Below are 21,275 nucleotides of genomic sequence, written 5' to 3' on the forward strand. Positions count from 1 at the left end.
TCTTCAAAGGAAAATGGATTTTAACAGGCAAGCATCCTTCTTTCTATTTTTATCATCTGGTTTAAATTGTTGCAGCAAAAAGAGATTTGTCAATGAATCAGCTATAAAGAATCCCTGGGTGAGTTATAACTCTTCTCTTTCATTCACGAAATTAAGGAGGAAAGAAATTGAAAAAGCTTATCTTTGTTATTATTGCAAAAAGCTGGCCTGGAATTTGTGCATTTTAAAGATACAAACGGATGAGGGATTTCTATTCCGGGGAGAAAAAAAATAAATAAATCTGATTTATGAACTTTTGGAGTATTATATGTCTGGGACTATTTTTTTTGGTCTATTTCATTTTGACGAATCTGCTTGTTCACGATGCCACTAACTGTTTTGAAAAAAAATTTGTTTTGCATTCCTGAACATATAAGAGATAAGGCAGGCTGTGCTGTCTACACTGTGATGTCATCAGGCTTGGAATATTAACCCAATTGTTGCTGGAATAAGAAGTGGTGTTTTTTTTTCTTTGTGGTTTTAAGAATGGCAATCAAGAAAGTGGCTGAGATCCTGGAAGTAACTATGCTTCAGAAAATAATGGATGAGATTGAGATAACGAAACAAACCCTGAGACAGGGTAGACAGGAGATGAAAATTGAATTTGGCAAAATGAAGCAGGAGCTTAAAGAAATAGGGGATCTTGTGAGAGAGGAGGTTGATGAGATCAGAGATACAACTGGACAAGCATTAGAAGATGAAAAAAGAAAAATTAAAGGGAAGATGCAAGCCCTGGAGATTGGAACAAATGTGGAACTGGAAAAAGACTTGGAGTTTATGGATATTAGAGATAAAATTTATTGTTTGGAATTCAACGTTGTCTCTGAAGAAATTAATGAAGATATTAGAGATAAAGCTATCAATGTCTTGGATAAATTTCTGGACTGGAATGATGTGATGGAGCTTGACATAGAAAAAATCTATGCAATTAATTACAGATATGTGACAATGGAAAAACTTTTAAGAGATGTGCCAGTGCATTTCGTAAAAACGAAGAACAGAGATATGACTTTACAACAATATTTCAGCAACACATTCAGAATTGATGTCAAGGAAATATTTGTGATAAAGGAAATTCCCATCAGACTCTTATTATATGACTATGGCTATGACAGCAAGATTATTATGGGATATTGATAATGGAAGAATGGCTACTGAAATTATTGGACTTAACAGGATTATTGAAGATGGAAGATGGAATTAACATTGATAATGGAAGAATGGCTATTGAAATTATTGGACCTAATAGATTTGATGAGATGGATTAATCGACATGTTTATTTGGAGAAAAATTGATAGATATATTTCTCAAGGAATTGAAACCTCTCTTTGACTTTTTGTGGAAAGAATAAAGTAATGTTTATGAGATTTGATGATTAATTAAGATAACTACTGGAGGAAAGTGATTTTGTAATATAATTTAAGAGACAGGTTTGTTATATATTGTAGACCTATAACTGATCTGCGACAAATCGGAAGTCAACATTTTATTTTATTGTTTAATTATTTTTGTCTTGTTTTGTTTTGTTTTTGAAAATTTGAATAAAAATTAATGATAAAAAACCCCTATTCATACGGTTGCATACGTCGGGATTGACTTGAAGACAGTCCATTTCCATTTTCAGACATGATTGCACAGAAATAATCCCATCGAACTCAAAAAGCAATGCAAATGATCAAACCCACCCTCCCTTCTCCTCCCTCCTATCCCCTCCCTCTTGCTCCTTCCCTCCTCCTTCCTTTGCCCCTCCCATCCCATCCCCATTCTCTTCCAATTCCCTCCTTCCCTTCCCCCTCCTCCTCCCCATGGTCTATCTTAAGCATGATTGCATGGAAGTAAATACCATTGAACTCTATAAGCATGCAAATGATCAAACCTGCCCTCCCCTTCCTCTTCCCCTGCCCCCTCCAATCCACTCCTTCCCCTTCCCCCTCCCCCTCCTCATCCCCCATGGTCAATTTTACCTATCCTAACCATGATTGCCTAGGAGTAAATCCCATTGAACTCAATAAGCATGCAAATGATCAGATCTGCCTTTCTCCTCCATCCCCTCTCCTCTCACTTCCTCCTCCCCTCTTCCTTCTTCCTCTTCCCCTGCCCACTCCAGCCCTTTCTCCCTCCCCCCTGGGTCAGTTTTACCTAAGCATGATTGCATGGGAGTAAATTCCACTGAACTCAATAAACATGCAAATAATCAAACCTGTTCTCATCTCCTCCCCCTCCTGCCTGCTCCCATCCCCCTCCTCCCCTCTGCCCTTCCTCCCCTGACTCCTCCTCCCCTCGTCATCCCCTGTGGTCAGTTTCATCTATCCTAAGCACGATTGCAGGGGAGTAAATCCCACTGAACTCAATAAGCATGCAAATGATCAATCCATTCTCAGCAAACTTGCACAGGATCCCATTTCTTACCTCCCGTATTAAAAAGCAGAGAAATTCACTATTAGGCAAAAAACCTTGTTGTTTAAGAGTGTAGCTATAGCCCACAGATATTTCTATCAAACTTTGAAAAGCAGGGAAATTGGGCAGCTATAGTGAATGCACCAGAGGAACAGGAGACCTAACCTCCTCTCGGAGATATTGTACTACCCTACAAATTGGTCAAAACGCAAAGACAATTTGGGTTGGTCTTTCACAGTCCAATCCACTTCCTGTGTAGCTTGGAAGAATTTGGTAACATGTGCCTCTGAGCATATGGTGAGTGGTGACAACACCTGCCATCTCCAAAGATGGAGAATTACATTTTTGTATGCTTGTTGGTGTTCTTCCTACTTTGCTTCATTCCTGTGTTACTAATGATTCTACAGAGAATCTAATCTAGAAAATTTTATTTCCCTCATTATTCATCCTAGAAATCTGTGTCAAATTTATTTTTATTAAATTCAAAGCCTTTTTAATGGTCAATGTCATATGATGGTGAATACAGCCTTTTGTGTTTCAAATTGTTGGCTATGTTCTATTTCTATTTTGAGCGCATTAACAGTTGAATATGAAACTGCAGTTTGATGTAAAATCAGACTGATTACAATATGTTGCGACTTAAGCAATGACTCTAGCTGTTGGAAAAAAGAGGATGCATGTTTTCAGCCTGCTATGTTTAAACCACTTCATTTAAGACAAGGTGGGCACGGTCAATTAAAAACATAGAGCACACCTAGAATTTTGCTAGAATATATTTCACTTCCCACTGTTTTATCTTGTGCAAACTGAGACACTCCTCATGTCCACTGGAGACTATTCTGCAGAATAGTCAGTGCCATTATTCCACAATTAGTTTTGGAGTTTGTGTAGTGTAAATTCTGCAAAGTGTTGCTGTGCTTCACATATTCACAGAAATAGAAACAAAAGAAAATGATTTCCTATAGGAAACTTCACTAAAATTGCAAAGTAAATCAGACATATTTAAAGCGACCATCTGAACTATATCAACTATCTTAATAATGTTGCTTCCTCCCTGCTAAAACAAGATCAGCATAGCACATGTCTTCTTTCTATTGTTTGGGCTGATTGCAGGTGTTGCCACCACTCACCATATGCTCAGGGGCACATGTTTAGTGAATTAGTTTATTAGTGAATTAATATTAAAACAATACAATTAACACTTCTAAAACCAGTTTAAAACAACCTCCCTAAAAATAGCTCCCAACGGTTTCATATAGATGTTGAATAGCATAGAAGACAGAAAAGACAACTCAAAAGCAACAGTCTTCTAGTGCTGCCTTCTGGTAGCGACCCTGCAGGTAGGAGTGGAACCACTGTAATAGAATGCCTCCAATTCCCACCCCCTGAATCGCTGCAGAAGGGCACCATGGCCAATAGTGTCAAAAGCTGCTTTGTGGTCAAGGAGAATCAAGAGGATCACATTCCCCTTGCCTCTCACTTCATAAAGGTCATCACTCAGGGCAACCAGGGCTATTTCAGTGCCAAAACTAGGGCTGAAACCAGATTGAATTTAAATCAGTGAAAGACCTATAGACAAACTATGCTTATAATCCAGGCTAAGCTATGATTTTGTATGGTTACAAAAAATTTTTAGAGGGGTGGTGGCAGTGTTCATCTGTTACAGCAGGGATGGAGAATTTATGGCCCTTCAGATGTTGTCAGACTCCAGCTCCTGTCCACCCCAACTAGTATAGCCAATGATAAGGGATGCTGGTAGTTGTAGTTCAGCAATATCTGGAGGGCCAAAAAAGCAATCACAAAAAAAGAGTCTTGTAGCACTGTAAATACTAATGGTTTTATTGTAGCATAAGCATAAATCCACTTGGACTGTAGTCTGTGAAAGTGTATGCCACAACAAATCTGTTAGTGTTCAATGTAATACAGGAGCATTTAAAAAAAAAAAAGAATCGTACTATATTATACACTCATAATATTAATTACCCAGATAAATCATAGAATCATATCATACTCATAATATCCACTACCCAGATGCTTTCGTTTGATGTAGTCAGGTAACTTATTTCTGCATAGCAATGAGAACTCCAGAAATTGAGTTTAAACTGTTTTAACATACTTTACTGCTAAGCAGTTGAGGATGCCTAATAATTATTTAAAGTACTTGGTTTTAGACAAAGTTATTTTTCTAATTATTCAGTAGCTAGAGCCATAGGGGAATAACTAACTAAGGCTGCAATCCAGTACACACTTACCTGCGAGTAAATCCCATTAAATCCAAGGGAGCTTACTTCTGAGTAGACACATATTGGATTGCAGCCTTGGACTACACTCCTATACCCACTTTATTTTATTTATTTTTTTATTTTTATTGCATTTATATACTGCCCCATAATGGAAGCTCTGTGGGTGGTTTACAACAATTAAAACATTAAAAACAAATACACAAATTTTAAAAACTCATTTTTAAAAAGCAATTTAAAAACTTCTGGAAGTAAACCACATTGAACTCAATGAGATATGCTTCTGTGTAGACATGTATAGGATTAGACTGTAAATGGGTAGGATAATGGCCCTATTAATGTCATCCAGTAATATAAGAGAAACTGGCTGGAGTTTCTGTAGAATAGTGTAGCAGGAAGGCTGTAGCTGACATTGAGCCAACAATAAAGATTTGTTGTATTCATGGATGTTGCTTCTGAAGCAGTTAAAGTGTAATGCATTATGCATTAATCAGTGAAATCATTCCACTCGACCTTACAATTTCCACTTTATATTCAGGAACTAGCAGGAAGGAAATACCAGCTTACTAAATACATTTGGAGGTAGGGGAAAAAATCTTGCTCTCACAGATGTTTGCTATACCAATTAATCCCTATTAGCTTTTTTTTTAATGTCCATCTCTTTGGGCTAAACTTTTTTTCCCATCATAGCTATAACTTACATTTCTGCTTAAGGAAATCTTACAACACACATCTATATGTGAATGTGAAAGTGCTACATTTTTGTTTAACATCTTGCTGCCTTATGCTTGAGTGGTAGCAGCAAGGAGGAAGAGAGACAATTTTTAAATGGGAATTTGAAAGCATCCGCAAATAAGCAATATAACAATGGACCAAAGAGTCCAGTATTTTTTTTTTAAAAGGAAGATTTCTTTATTTGCTTTTGGTCAATCCAAAATAATCCTTGGAATCCTTTTAGCAACTGCTGATATTAAAAACTTCTGGAAGCATCTGGATATATCACTGTCAGTGACAAGTACTGGACTGGACAGACCATAGATCTGGAAACTTGGACATCTCATTTAGTGGGAAATGGAAGTGGACTGCCTTCAAGTCGATCCCGACTTATGGCTACCCTATGGATAGGGTTTTCATGGTAAGCGGTATTCAGAGGGGGTTTACCATTGCCTCCCTCTGAGGCTAGACCTCCCCACCTGGCTAGGGCCTGCTCAGCTTGCCACAGCTGCACAAACCAGCCCCTTCCTTGTCTGCAACTGCCAGCTGGGGGGCAACTGGGACTATACAGCTTGCCCACGGCTGCACAGGTGGCAGGGCACGTAATCCCTGAGCCATTCACTGTGGGGATGATCTTTAGCTGGCCCCTTGACACCCAGGAGACACGAGTGGGGATTTGAACTTACAGACTCTGGGTTTTGAGCCAGGTTGTCCTCCCCACTGTGCTATACCAGCTGTTTCTCATTTAGTGTAGCCCTCTTCAAATATTAAACACATGAGGGGGCCAGTGAGTGTGACTGAGCATGCTATCTCCACTCCCCTATGCCACATTTTCCATTACCTTTCAAACCATGGTTCATAATCCTTCAGTTGTGGAAATAAATATGTGAGGAAGGGCAGCAGGAATGAGCATGCTAGCTCTGCCCACCTTCATCACCATTTCTGCTGCATTCAGTTTGTGGAAAGTGATACTTTGAAGCTTTGTATCTGTGGAGCTTCCCCACACATTTTAGAACCTGATTCTGCAGGTTTCTAAAATGCAGGGGCATCCTCCAAATGCTTTAATATATTGTATATATTAAATTTAATACACTTTGGTAGTGAAATTATACAGCCACTAGAGTGGCTGTATCTTATCCATAGCTTATTGTAATATTTTTACTGTTAGATTTTTTTCTAATTGTTTTGTTTCCCATATTATTTCATTTATTTGTATATTTTGTTATTAACCAACTCGGGCTTCTTTTTGAAAGGAAATTGGGGAATAAACACTCAATGAAACAGACACTTTCAGCACTTAGAAAAACTCTTGTATAAAAAGGAAGCATTACTAGCAATCTATAATAGTGTAAACCTATAAGGGCAGTTGCAAATTTAATTTTCCATGTTGATCATATAAGAATAGTAAAATGACGAATTAAGTAATTGGCAAAGTTGGTATCCCTTGTTTTCAAAGTAGCCCATGTCAAAATGAGACCTAGAGGATTTGTTGGGGCACAGAAGGGAATTAGAGGCTGGATCTGTTGTTATTCTGCCAGCAACATTTGCCAGAATAACAATTAGCATCGGACTTTGTGGCAGTGTCACCACCAGATGCCAATTTGGCATAAGAGTAAAAAGGAAACCCAAAAACCTGTCTTTCCTTGTTTGTTCTTTCCCTGTCTCCTCATTCAGTGGAATACTATCTAGTAAATAATTCTCTGGCATGTAGAGGAACCTATATTTCTGTCACAGCTCTTGGAACTCTTCTAAAATACTGGCATGATCTTTAGAGTTTTATGAATACCTAGCTATCTATTCTTATAGCAGGTTTATTTTTACATCCTGTATTCATTTCACTTGAATAAACTGTGCTGGCACCCACAAAGGGTATTTATCATATTTTTCCAAGGCTTAAAGCACACTCTTCAAGGCACTTTTGTGTGTGCACTGATAGGATCAGTGTTTATGCACATATTAGGTTAACAGTCTTGTGACTTCATAGATCTGTAGATAGATAATCAGGCAGACATCTTGTAAGTATAGTGACAGGTGTTTGAAAGCGCTGATGTCTCAGACATAATATATTTGTCAGCTAAGATAATACTTATGAGCCTGGATATAACTGATAATAACAACATTGGGGTATATAATAATTGCTAATTATTTCTGGGATGGCTTGTATTTGGTGGGAAGGCATTGAAATTGTGGACATTTTCATTATTGAATCATCAGTGCAGCATAGTTTTCTCAAGGAAAATGTGTAGCTTTTATGTTATTTTTTGGGGAGAGGGTCACTAATGTACATCAACATCCAATGAGACAAAATGGGGCTGGTCCGTCCTTTTAGAATGCCTGTCAGTTGCTGGTTAGCAGCACACGTATGGCTCTGTAATTATAAAAATACCACTTAGATTGCATGTAGGTGAATCATCATCAACCTTAAATGGACCTTTTCTTCCTTTCTGTAAGAATGTAAGAAGAGCCCTGCTGGATCAGACCAAAGGCCCATCTAGTCCAGCATCCTGTGTAACAGATTGACCAGTCAAATGACTGGGAAACTGAAAAGGAAAACATGATTGCAGTAGCCTTCTCTGGCAGGTTTGTTATCCAGCAATTGGTAGTTCAGAGTAATGGGTAACATAGACTTCTCCTCTATGAATTTGTCTAATCCACACATTTCTGGACTGTTTTAGCACCACTGACTGGTTTTGCTTCACCGCATTTAGCACTGGTGAGGTCAGTGCTGTCAAACTGATCTTCACTGACATGCCAACATGACAGTTCATGTCGGCAAAACTGAGGTAGATGGATCACAAGCCTGACTTTGTACAAGGCAGCTTTCTTTCCTGTGTAATGGGGGATTTCTGAACTAAATGTTGTGCAGATGAGAGGAGGGCAGGATTAGGCAAGAAATTAGCCCTGTCTGTCTGGTTATTTCATTCATGTAACACGGTGAAGGGTCGTTTCACAGGGATACGGCTCCCTCATGGCTTTGGGTGCATATAAATGGGGCCTTATTTGTTCTTATATAGTGTTTTTGGATGTCTCCTGTCTTGAACTACTCAAGCCACATTTGCCACAACTCGTATATGTTTCCTGTGGTGACTACGACATACATTTCTCTTGAACATTGTTATTTCTGTATTGAATGTGCCTGGTGAAGCACATAGTTCAGACCCATTCCAGACTGTTCATGCCTGACACTTAACAATAGAAGCGTGTGTCTTACTCTGAAAAAATTTGTTTTAAAGAAGTTTATCTTTCATATCTTGACATGTTTTGCATTTTTCTTCTGCTAAAAATGGTCACAAAAGGAAATAATGGATAGTGGAAGGTATTTGGGGCCTTAGAAAAGATCTTTATTTGGATGCTGTTGGACGTTTACCAATTGAGGATGCTTTAAAGCAGTAATGGGGAACTGGTGCTCCTCCAGACATTGTTTCCATCAGCCCCAACAACATCTGGAGGGCTGCATGTTCTTTGTTCCTGCTTTAGAGTATTCTAATCAATGTGAATGATAGGGGTATAACCTGTAAGAGTCAGTGGAGATGTTAATGGCACTGATTACATAATCATGGTTGAGTAAGTAGCAGTAGGCCATGAGTTTGTGTGCTCTCTGTTGTCTCCCTCTTTGTTCTGGAGTGCAAATTTCTGCTCCAGAAAATTACAGGTAGCTGTTATATTGGCAGTGGCATTTATAAGCAGGTGGCCCGCTTAACAAAGGAGTTGAACCAACTTCAGACCATATTAAACAGAATGAATGGTTATCTTATACTAGAGGAAAGAGAGAGAGGCAGGTAAAGGTGAGACCAAAACCTTCTCCTGATATAGCTGGACTATCCCTCCTCACAAGCTGTTTTATGGAAAGGATTCCAGGAGAGAGGAGGACACAGGCAAAACCCTCCTCAAAACCTATGGAGCTGGTCTGTCCCCTCCACCCCAACCTACACAGGGACATCTATGATCAGCTTTTCCTATGGGAAGGATCATGATAAAATATATTGGTTATTGTGATTTTTTAATGCAACTTTTAATCCACCTTGGAAGGATGGGGGGGGGAGAGATGGGTGGATGCATGCATGCATGCATGCCATGGTTCAAAAGCTCATATTAGCCAAATTCAGATAATTGCCTGTCAGATCCAGGTAATTGCTGCAGAGGCTTATTGCCAAATCCTGGGAATTAGTCAGCACTGAAATCCAAGAATTAAAGAGCTAAAGCAGGGGAACCTATTTGAGCCCAAGGGTCAGATTGGAACTTGGTCAGCCATCTGGGGCTGCATTCCCATGGTGGGCAGGGCAACAAACAAACAAACAAAGTGCATATACCTTTATCCACTGATACACCCTTTGTCCAAAGGCAGAAGACACATTATGACTGGAAGAACAGGATACATTTTTAGGCTGAATAAATACACATGCACTAGTGCACTAGATACACATCACTCTTTCTCACACAGATATACATACATACAGTCCCATACTCATACGTCCACTGTCACATACCAGATATGCAGGCAGACATGCTCATGCATGCTTACACAATCAGCATTTCCAGCCCTCTCCACTCCAGCACTCTGATGGGGGTGGCTGGAAAGATCCTTCTGTCTGTTCCTCTCTAGATTCTCATTAAAGAGCAGGCAGATTTTATCTCCCCATCTTTGCACTAAGCACCACAGTGCTAAGATAGAAGATAAACTTCTGCTTGCTCCTTAAGAGTAAGAGGTAGCATTTCAATCCACCCCTACCCCAATGCTGGGGTGGGGAGAAATATTGCCTTTCATTATCAAACCAGCAAAGATCAGGCAGAGGATTTATCTTTGATCTTAGCTCTGTGGTGCTTAGATAATCTCTGGTCTTTTTAACTGTTCTTGCCTGACATCATATGGCAGGTGGCCATGATTTGTCCAAAATGGCCTCGCAGGCCAAATGGAGAGGTCTGGTGGACCTAATGAGGCCTGCAGGCTAGAGATTCCCCACTGTTGGGCTACGTGATCAATTCAGTGGGAAGGGAATACAGGTGTGGCTACACAGGGCAGGATCCAGGGAGCAGCATCAGGACTTTTTTTTGGGGGGGGGGAGATCCAAAGGTAGATGAAAAATTATGATCAGAAGAGGTTTTGTAGACTGAACTATTTCTGTTTGTGACCTTGAGCGTCTCTAACCTCAGCGGGAACTCTTGACTCACCTGAGCAAGTCTTCCCACTTTGTGGACCTCTGTACACTTTGGGAGGGAGTCATGAATAAACATACAATTAAAACAGTGCAAAGAAATCCATTCTTTTTCACACTGGCAGAAATAGTACATTACCTAGACCAGTTTTATAAAATAATGTAGACTGTCAGATAAAGCAAGAAGAGTGTTATAATTAAAAATCCAGACATTACATAAAATAATTTTAGACTTGCAAAAAAAATGTGTAGTGTATCCTCCTGCTTAAAAGGGGTGCTCCTGTTCAGGATTCCAGCCAGCCATTTCTTTCTACCCACTCCTCCCTTTCTGTGTTTCTTTTCCAGATAATACACTATGTTCTGTGGTTAGTGAATATGCTCAAGCCCTCCTTTTTTTTTGAGGGAAGGGAATGAGCTTTGGTTTTTAAAAAAGTTACTTTTGACAGTTTCAAACCTCACAGTTTCTGCAAGCATACAGAATACTTCCCTCTTATTTCTCATTCACCAGTTTTGCTATAATCCTGGCACATTCACCATGTGAGTTTGCTTTTAGGGGGAGTGATAGGTGACAAAAAGTGTTTGAATTAAAGTATTTCCTGAAAATAATAAATTTGAAGTTAGAGTGATATCCTTGATACAGAAACATCTTAAAAGAAAAAGACTTGTGAATGGTCAGCTTTCACAATCTGTTGAATTCGACTAGCCTTCCCCAACTTGGTGCCTTCCTGATGTTTTGGACTGTAACTCCCATCAGCACTAGTCAGCATGGCCAATGGTCAGGGATTGTAGGAGTTGTGTTACAATCTTTCTGGAGGGTATGAGTTTGGGGAAGGCTGGATAACACAATGGAATGACACAAAGTATCCTTCTCCCTTATCATTTACACTGGGGATTATTGTTTACAGCACAATCCTTTGCATGTCTACTCAGAAGTAAGGTCCATTGATTTCAATGGGGCTTGCATCCAGGTCCTTGGGCATAGGATTGCAGCCTTAATTATGTGTATTAGATTTACAAAGGAAATTAAGGTAATGTGAGTGGTGAGTAGGGAAATTAATATCACTTTATGTACATATGATATTATGATCACCTGTGAAATTTCAGTGATATCATTGGGAAAACTGTTTGGAACCATTAACAATTTGGGATAATATGTGGCATTCTTCCCCATCCTAGTGTTTGATGTTTTGGACTACAACTCCCATCGCATCTGGAGGAACTAGGTTGGTGAAGGCTGATGTGTGGTTATAAAATTCATAGAAATATGTTAAAATCAGTCTCAAATTAGTCAGGCCCAAATTAGATGAGGTCATTGATCCAGGAATTTAAAAACTAGACATAAGCCAGAGTATCCCAAGCCAGGGTATCCCAAATTACTTGTTAAATATCTTGGTATATATATCAGAGGATCTGAATATAAACATGAATTTAGAAAATTGGAAATGGCTGAAGTTTTCATGTTTTGGGGGAGCTATTTGAAAGGCATCTGGAAGCAGGAATAACTAATGGGAAAGAATGGATGTATAAAGTCATGAATATATTAGAAATGGAAAAATGTATGAGTATTATTCATAGTGGATATTAATATAATTGATGGAAATTGGAAAAAGCCTATGGGAAATTGAAATATGGTGATCAGAGAGTATGAGATTGTTTTTTTCCCTTTTTGCTTCCTGTTATTAATATTTGTGAATTTTTTTCTCTCTGCTATAAGAGATAAAAATTATAATAAAAAAGGGGAAACGAAAAACACTTGAGAGGAGGAAATAAAAAACTGTTGGAAGAATTATTGAATTAATGGAAGACTCAAGAAATAGGTTTGGATATATGAATAAAATAATATCAGTTATCTGATATTTATTTATGTATTACAAAGATCAGTTTTTATTGAATTCTTCATAGTTTCTGTTAAAAGGCACCAAGTGCAACCTTTAAAAACTTCAGTGTCTAAAAAGGGGGGTGGGTAGGAGATTGGTTGAGCTGAGAGAACAGAGAATGTCTGCTTTGCAACCTCTTGTTGTACTTGACGACTTTCTGCACTGCCTCTTCAGTCAATTCACTTCTAGGCCTATTGAAAAAACATTACTTCACTGCAAATGTTTAAAATCCATAGTCATGATAACTTGAGCTCTGGTCAATAATTCAGTTTTCAGTTATCAGATCAAACAATAACTCTTCTTTGTGTTTCATAGTTTATTCCACACATAAAGGGAATGTGTTCTGTCAACAGTTGTAAATGAATATGTTAAGATATTAACATTTCCCAGTGACAGTGAACATAAGACAGTTTTAAACAATGTGATGGATTAGGAGACCCCTAATGTCTGTGCAAAGCTTTTATTATATATACAGCTATATATAACAATATCTGTTGGAATCTTAGTTAAAGGAGGGTATCAGATTTCTGAAATGGATATGATAGGGTTTCTCACCAGCTACTTTTTGACCAGTTAAAATCCAGTACTCTTTTGAAAATGTAAAAATGGCTCCTTTACATTGCTGCTAAGACTTCATATTAGAAATATGATGGGACAGTCAGAATTCTAATATCAGGTTTATTATCCATTCTGAACTTTTGAATCATGGCACTGCACACTCTTAGAGGAGTGACTTGATCTGAGTGCAGTTTTATAACCAAGTGCATCCATTTACACTGATCTGTTAAATGAAGACATCTATTTTGTCTTTGAAAAAGTTGATGTATTATTAGCTTGGATTTCCTAGTGTAACAAGATTGCATTTATTAGGGCATCTACCAGGGTAGAATCTTCCTACATGAGAAATAGCTTGATGCTTCACCTAGATTTGGAGTGCAGTTCAGTGCTGTGAGTGTGATGGCATTTGATGAGTCATCTGCTAACAGTAAAAGAAAAGAAGGCAACTTTTACTGATATTCCCCCCTTCCTACTGCAGTTCCCGTGCATCTCAGCAATGTGTTCCAGAGGGCTGGGAGACCTTCTAGAGCAAGTAGTGCAGGGAGAAGTGGTAGTCCACGAAAATTATCCCTCCCCATACCTCACAGATTGCTTCCTCTACATCAAAAGCCATTCTGCAAGCAGAATGATAGCATTGTCAGTCACCCAATGTGATATTTTATACTGATGGTGGCGGGCATTTCTAGCATGACAGAAACAGTGAGTGAAAATGTGATGGGAATGTCATCTATTTAACCTGTCCAAATCACAGTGAAAGAAATGCACATTATGTGTGGAAAAAACTACCTGTGAAAAACAGGAAGGGCCTTCATAGAGTCTGAAAATAACAGGCCAATCAATCTATACTAACCAAAGACCATCCTAAAGCCAGATTTAATGGTTAAATATCAGAACTGCCAAATATTTTTCTCTGCAGTCCTACCCCCCATCCAGCCACCATGCCTTATTTGTATAGTCACATAATTTCATAACAGTGGCTGTTTACTCATTGTTAGCTTACCAAAATGTACACTGAGTCATTTGGTCAACCAGTAGCCTGTAACATCTTGCCAATTGAATACGAGAATTTTACAGCGTAGGGAATCAGTGAAAACCAAATCTACCTTACCTATAAATAAGAACGAATTACCATATCTGATTATGATATCCTTTAACCAGGGTTCAGAACAGAAGAGTAAAATTAATTTCTTTCTATTATAGTCCTCTTTCCATACCCTGATCTGACATCATTTGACATTTCAAGGGCGCGGGAGCGAAAATATAAAAGGCAACTCTGTGCAATGAATGCAATTATCGTTCCTTTCACTGACAGTTGTAAGTAAGATGTCTTACAAAAGTTCTCTTTTTTGAAAGAGAAAAAAATGACAACTTGTCATGAAGAGCTGGCAGCATCTGTCATCCCTAGGAGGCACATATTAAGCTGACAGAGGTCTTGTGGCTCCATAGTATAAGAGTAACAGGTGTTATTAACCATAATAGCTCAGTAAAGAGCCTCATTTAGTAAGAGTTTTACAGCTGTCATCTGGACTAATTTGAGTGTATTTCTACTGGCAATATCACCTAGATAACGGCATGTGGTGATTTGCAAAATGCATGTTAAAAATGCAAATATTGAGATTTTATATTGCACTATGTGCCATGCTTATTTTTTCTGTGATTTTCTCCTGTTGACAAAGAATTAGAAAAGAGCAATCAGCGTAGTATTTTGTGCATCAAAACTTCCTCCTCCTGCTTTTAAGGTGTTTGAAAATATGTGTAGGTAATATCTAGTGTTCCAACCAAGAGCATGACTTCATATTTTAAGAAACACTTTTTAAAGTCATCCCTATTTCCCTCCACACGCTTCTAAGCTAATGGAAATATGGCATTTTTAGTATCTTCTCATGTGCCTACACCAGGGGTCCCCAACCATTTTGCTCTTTAAAGATATTTACAGAGAACTTTTAGCTCAGCTGAACCAGGAGTCCATTTGCAGAAAGGCATGTCTCAATCCAGCACAATTAAAGTGTGCTTCTTGTTTCAGAAATACTGTTTTTACCCATGCAGATTTATGCAAATTTAATCTGAGTGTACATTTATGTTTTTTTTCTGGCTTATTTACAACACATGCACAGAGGGATACAGCTGCTTCAGATATGCTCCACATTCACAGTCCCTCCCACATTTAATTTCTTTATTTGAGATTAATTTTGCCACCCTGGGCTCTTACTGGGAGGAAGAACGGGATATAAATCAAATAAATAAATAAATAAACATTTTATTTAAAATAGTTTGATTCTACCTTATAATTTAAAACAATGTCAAGGCTCTTTACAACCAATAAAATAAAAATTAAAACATCTAAAATGAGCCTCAGAATGGGAAAACAGTAGCTATCTCATAAAGACAACAGTAAAACTTTTAATGCAACTATCAGGTGGGGGCAGGGCTCTTACCAGGAAAAATCTGTGGGAAAGAAGAGATGCTTAGCCCACTGTTCAGACCACTGTTTCTCTACTTCAGATACACCACCACTCCACTGGCTGAGCTATAACTGAATGTTAGCCCAGCTAAGGAGAAAATACTGGATACAGACTTAGGCTGCAATCCAATATACACTTACCTGGAAGAAAGTCCCATTGAACCAAATAGAGCTTACTTCTTACATGTAGTGGATTGCAGCTTTAGTCATGTGTAGCATAACCTTGATTTCAATGGGTTTACTCTGGATCCAAGTTTGGGGAGAGTAGCTTTTGCAAAGAAAGATCATGGGCACAGGAGAAGTCATGTGTTCCTCCCTCCCACTGATCTCGTTGTGTAAAGGCCTCTTATGCCTCCCTACTACCTTGGCAAATGCAGGTTTGGAAACAGACATTTCCATGATAGGGTCAAGTTTAGCCCTTAATTTGTAAGATGTGTAGCAGCCCTCAGATTCAGATAAGGAAAAATTCAGATAAGTGGTTTTATGAAACCACTACCACAAGCAATTTTGATTATTGTCTATTAAACTGATGTATATTTTCACTGTTTCTAATTATATGATTTACTGAAAGTCTCAAAAGGCTGAAAAACTAAAATAATGGTTCTATGCCTTATGTTTGAGAGTGTGTTTACAGTGCCTATTTAAAGAATTACGAACTTCTTCTGGATTACATATTCTGTACGATGACATTTATTTTATGCCAATGAATTTTAGGAGGAAACAAGTTGAAGAGCCAACCTTTCCGTCTGAACTGGGCTTGGATTTCTCTGGAAAAAGAATATTATACTGTAGATGAGGATTCGAGGGTTCTTGAAGTAACACTCCAGCGCAGAGGATATCTTGGGGAGACATCATTCATTAGTGAGTATGGCTTTAATTTGTCTGAATACAACTTTGTTAGAGAATCTGTACAACTTTGTAACTGCCCTGGGACTATGATTGAAGGCTGGTATAAAAAACTTAAAAATAAACCAAACTCTATAGTGGACATCACACCAGCTAACATAGTGGGAATATTAATCTTTAATAAATGTATTTCCACAATAAAACAGAGTCAATCATACATTGTAACAATTTTTGTCTTTTATTCCATTAGTTCGCAATGTATTTGTTATGTCTACAGATTTTTCCAGTTTACTACAGTAGAGTGATTTTAATAAATCATGAATATACAAATTAATAAGTATGTTCAGGATTGTACAGTAGTGATATTTGGCTGTCCCATAATTTCTTGGAAAATTTCTTGCTTTTCATACAGTTTTAAGATTTTCAGGATGATTTCATTGGTTACTGTGTTGTGTTGGTCAAGAGCAATGCCATTACTTAGGAATATTTGAATACTATTAACTTGTGGCTGCTGTGCCCTGTTTTGGGTTCTGTGGCCTCTTTAAAAACTGATGCACTGAATATTGGTCTTAAGCACAGTGAATGAGAGAGACTGTAGCCAGCAAACCGTTAATGCTGTTTAATGTTTCATGAAAATCAGTGAGTTTTTCCAGCTTTGTCTTGACTGCCTTTGTTTAACAGTAGCTCAGTACATTCCTCTAAGAAACAGAGAAAACAAAGTCAATAAGAAACAGCAAAGTCTCTTTTATCTGATGCTTTTCAAAAGTATCTAGATAAATGTGAAGTGGAACATTCCAGTCTGCCACTGAATAGCACATGGGGAGATTTCAGAACACTTTTGTTGCTAAGGCTCAAGGTACAGAAATGTGGTGCTATGGTGCAAATGCTTCTGTGTATGAACATCTGTAGACATGCCTTTATAAACTGTAAAAAATATATTAAGTTCAATTGTCGTAAAGACCATCTGAGGCAGATTGCTTGAAGAATCATGTTTTCATGGTTCTGACTATGCTGTAGCTGTGGTTCCCAAACTATTTTTTAAGAACCAGATGAGACATTATGTTATGGGGAAACACTGCATTTTGCCTCTTAATACTATTTACAGGGGAGGATTGGTATGCAGGAGGGGGTCTTTAATGCTTCCCCTGTACATTGACTATCCACTGCAAATGCTAGCCCAACAGTTTTTATCCCCCCACAAACACACACAGCTGAGCGCCAAAGCATAAGTGAAATGGCCTTGGAGATATTTGCAATAGGTTTTTTTAAAAAATTGGAATATTTATAAACAGCTAAACATTACAAAACACCGTAGCAGCGTACAACAACAATAAAAATACGACAAGTAAAAACAGATAAAGCAGTTCTCCACAAAGAAATCAGATACTGCTCAGTTCAACTCATCATTATGGGAAAGCCTGTAAAAAGAAAAGAATTTTAGCATCTGACCAAGTGTGTGCAATGTTGAGCCTGCCTCATTTCAATGGATAGTGTGTTCCATAAGGTAAGTGCCGCTGCACTGAAGGACTTAGTCCAAGCTAACATGGGACTAACCTCTGGCACTTGTGATGCCACAAGAAGGGCCCCCATAGATGACCACATTGAATGAGAAGGTATCTAGGGGGGCAGGTGATATTCTTCATGCCCCCACATTATTTAGGGCTTTATACACTAAAACCTTAAATTTGGCCTGGTAGGATAAACAGCCAGTGCACTTCCTTCAGTACTGGTTTTAGGGGGTTATGGAAGGCAAGCCCAGCCATAAGCTGTGCTGTTGTATTCTGCAGTATCTGCAGCTTCCAGACTAAATGTAAAGGTAGCCTCACACAGAGTGCATTGCAATAATCCAATCACAAGGCTACCAGTGCATGGACTACTGTAGCTAAGCTATCCGTAGCCAGGAACTGATGTAGCTGTTGCGCTAGCCAAAGTTCCTAGCCACTCTGGGCACTTGAGTTTCTAGTGACAATGATGAATCAAGGAGTACTTCCGGACTACATACCTGTTTCTTCAGAGGGAGTATAACCCCATCCAGAACAAGTAACTGACCTATATGCCGGACAGTAGTGCAACTCACTTGCAGAGTCTCTGTCTTAGTAGAATTTTATTTCAGTTTATTGGCCCTCATCCAACCCATCACTGTGTTCAAACACTGGCTCTGAGCCGGCATGGTCACACTTGATTTAGATGTCACAGCGAAATAGAATTGGGTGTCTGATGGCACTCTGCTCCATATCTCCTAATGACTACACCCAACAGCTTCACACAGATGTTAAACAGCAAATGGCACCCTGGGGCATAGTTGCCATGATAGGCAGTCCCCCGATGCTACACTCTGTGAAACCGACCCTGCATGTAGGAGCTGAACCATTGAAGAACAGTGTCTCCAGTTCCCATCTTGCAGAGGATACCATGGTTGATGGTATCCAAAGCAGCTAAGACATCAAGTACAAGTAAGGAGGTCGCACTCCCAACTTTCCTCTCCAAATAGGATAAAACCTCCAGGGCACTGCGCCTGACTAGCTCTGTCCATGTAGCTGCTTCCCTGAGCTCCTGCTGGGAGGGAGGGCGGGAAATAAATAAACAAACAAATAAACTCCCTCCCTCATTTGATGTTTCTTACTATGGTTATTGGCAGACACTGATTCATGGGGCTATGAAGGGCTATGAAGGAATTTTACTCTCTGCAGTAATTGACCTTCTTGTGAGGTTTTCACATTCCTCATAGCAATGAGGGGTGTTTTTCATGGTACTTTGGAAGCTTTTGGATCTTTTTTGTCACAACTTTTTGTTTGGTTGGGCAAGATCAATAGTCATTTAGGGATACCTCCATAAGCGGTCTTGGGTGGGGGCTACTCTGAAGCCCATGGCCCCAGCTCAGGGGGCTGAAGCTGACTGTCATCCACCCAGGTTGTGGACGGAGCTTTCCCAAAATAGCTCACTTTGGGGTTGGGTCCCTCATGCCTGTTAACTCTCTTATGGTGCCTCCAATTGGCAGGGTGGGAAGGGAGTATCAGTCAGCAGGTGGGCTGCCTGATCATGTGATCCGTGCTCTATGCCATGCAACTTCTCTAATTACTGTCACCAAGGATCTTGTTGTAAAGTTGTGGCCTTGTTTTCCCCAAAATCTGACTCATTTGTTATTGGCTCCTGGGACTGTCTTCAGCACATTAAGCACAACCCATGCTTATAGCCAATAATAAATAGGAATCCATTCTGTCTACTGTAGATACCATTTTACAGCCCCAAAAAATTCCAAGTGGGAGTAAGGTAGATACTCCATAGCTAGTACTTCATTAGCAGTGTGGGGTGGCATAAAAGGAAAACAGTAAGTCAGAAAAGATCCTCTGGCCAGATGGCCCTTTCCCCCTTCAATTATTTTGACACTTCAAAAACAACTATTAACTGACCATGCATTTAAGAACAAAGCTAGTAGAGCAGCTTCAGTGCTGGATTAGGCTTTCCTGAGTATTATATCAAGCATTTCTAAAAAGGTCTGGAGTGTAAGAACTGGAGGTCCTAAAGTGGAAATGGTTTCACACTTCACAGCTTTCAGAGGTTTCTTGCAGGATATCAGGTTCTCTCAGACCTAGGTGAGGGATTCAGCATGACAAAGGTTTATTATTCTCACACAGAGAGCTAAAGTTTCGTAACTGATGGTGTCAAACCATACATTAAACAAAATAGTTCACTTATTTAAGCTGAAGCTGAGTAGAAATGTTAGACATTAATGAACTCAAAATCCAACTTCATAGACATTGAACTATGCTTACTTTTCTCTTTGCTTAAAATTAAAACCGCATTTTTTTGAACCTGCAAGTCCAAATTGAAGCAATGGTTGTAGATATAAATAAAGCAGCTTTCTTGTGTATTAAATGTGTTGGTAGAATTGAATATGGCACCCTCTAACTCTGTTTTCAATACGTTAAGTTCAGTTTAGCCATTTGATTCTTACATGGATTTTAAGGCATCATTAATACATGCATTTTCAATAAAATAACAGTTCTAGTTCTAGGCCCATATTAAATATTGCCAAACTGAAGCATCAGTGATATTACAGGAATAGAATTGCAAGCCACTGAAATGTCAGATTCCATTTGGATGATCAAATGAGTAACATTAAGCTACAGCTGCAGTCAATCTTCATTTTTCAAAGTGCATCGAAGGTTTGAATGTGTGTGTGTACACGTGTACACACACACAATATTATACAACACACACACGCTGCCTCCCAGGGGAACTGTATCTTCTAATTAGGGCTTGAGAATGAATTAAGATGCTATATTCTCAAAAATGGGAGAACATCTGTTTTTATTTATTTATTGTGCCAGTAGCCCTGGATGAATCTTACAATTTGTTGTGCACCTCCTGTATTCAAGATTGTTATTCTGCATACTTGGGGAGCAACTATACCACTTTCAGTTTTTTCTCCATCTCCATTTTGTTTAATTATTTTAGATGGTGCTAATAAAGGTATTGTTCTGCCGTGGGCTTTGATATATAATTACTGCTTCTTACCTACAAAGATGGGCCTGCTAAAAATTTATTGGGGTGGAGGAACCGAAGATCAAGGCAAAGACACATCCATTCCCTGTTCATCATCTTTCTTTCCTCCCCACCTATCCCAGCTTTCTGCTTACTCGCCTGTACGTCTTCTTTTTTGAACAAGTTTGCTGTTAAATGAGGCAACAGGTTGCCGCAGGCTGTTGAATAAGGCGATAAGCTTTCTGTATGTAGTGGAAATGTAGCTCTTGTCTTTTCTGGGATGGGGTATTTGTCCCAGGGCTAATACTATCTCCACAAGATCCTTTAATTTGTGAGAGGGGCTAAAGCTCAAAGGAGGCTGCTCTGATGGCACTCATCTGCCCAGGCTGATTCTCTCTCTCCCACCCTTAGGCTGAAGGGAAGCCAGTAAACGCTGTCTGAGGGCTTTTACCCGCACACTGTTCTCTGCTGCCAAGGTCCATGGCGGCAGATGGCATTCACATG

At 39.0% G+C, this 21,275-nt stretch overlaps 1 protein-coding gene across 2 annotated transcripts in view; it reads left to right on the plus strand.

The window, feature by feature from the left end:
- FREM3 (FRAS1 related extracellular matrix 3) overlaps positions 1-21,275 on the plus strand; it is a 142,825-nt gene that overhangs the window by 34,040 nt on the left and 87,510 nt on the right. For both annotated transcript variants that reach the window (XM_061584808.1, XM_061584809.1), the window contains exon 3: positions 16,155-16,301. In XM_061584808.1, coding sequence (XP_061440792.1) covers positions 16,155-16,301 — 147 coding nt within the window. The remainder of the gene's footprint in view (positions 1-16,154; positions 16,302-21,275) is intronic.

Source organism: Rhineura floridana, chromosome 9 (assembly GCF_030035675.1).
Source record: "Rhineura floridana isolate rRhiFlo1 chromosome 9, rRhiFlo1.hap2, whole genome shotgun sequence".
NCBI lineage: Eukaryota > Metazoa > Chordata > Lepidosauria > Squamata > Rhineuridae > Rhineura > Rhineura floridana.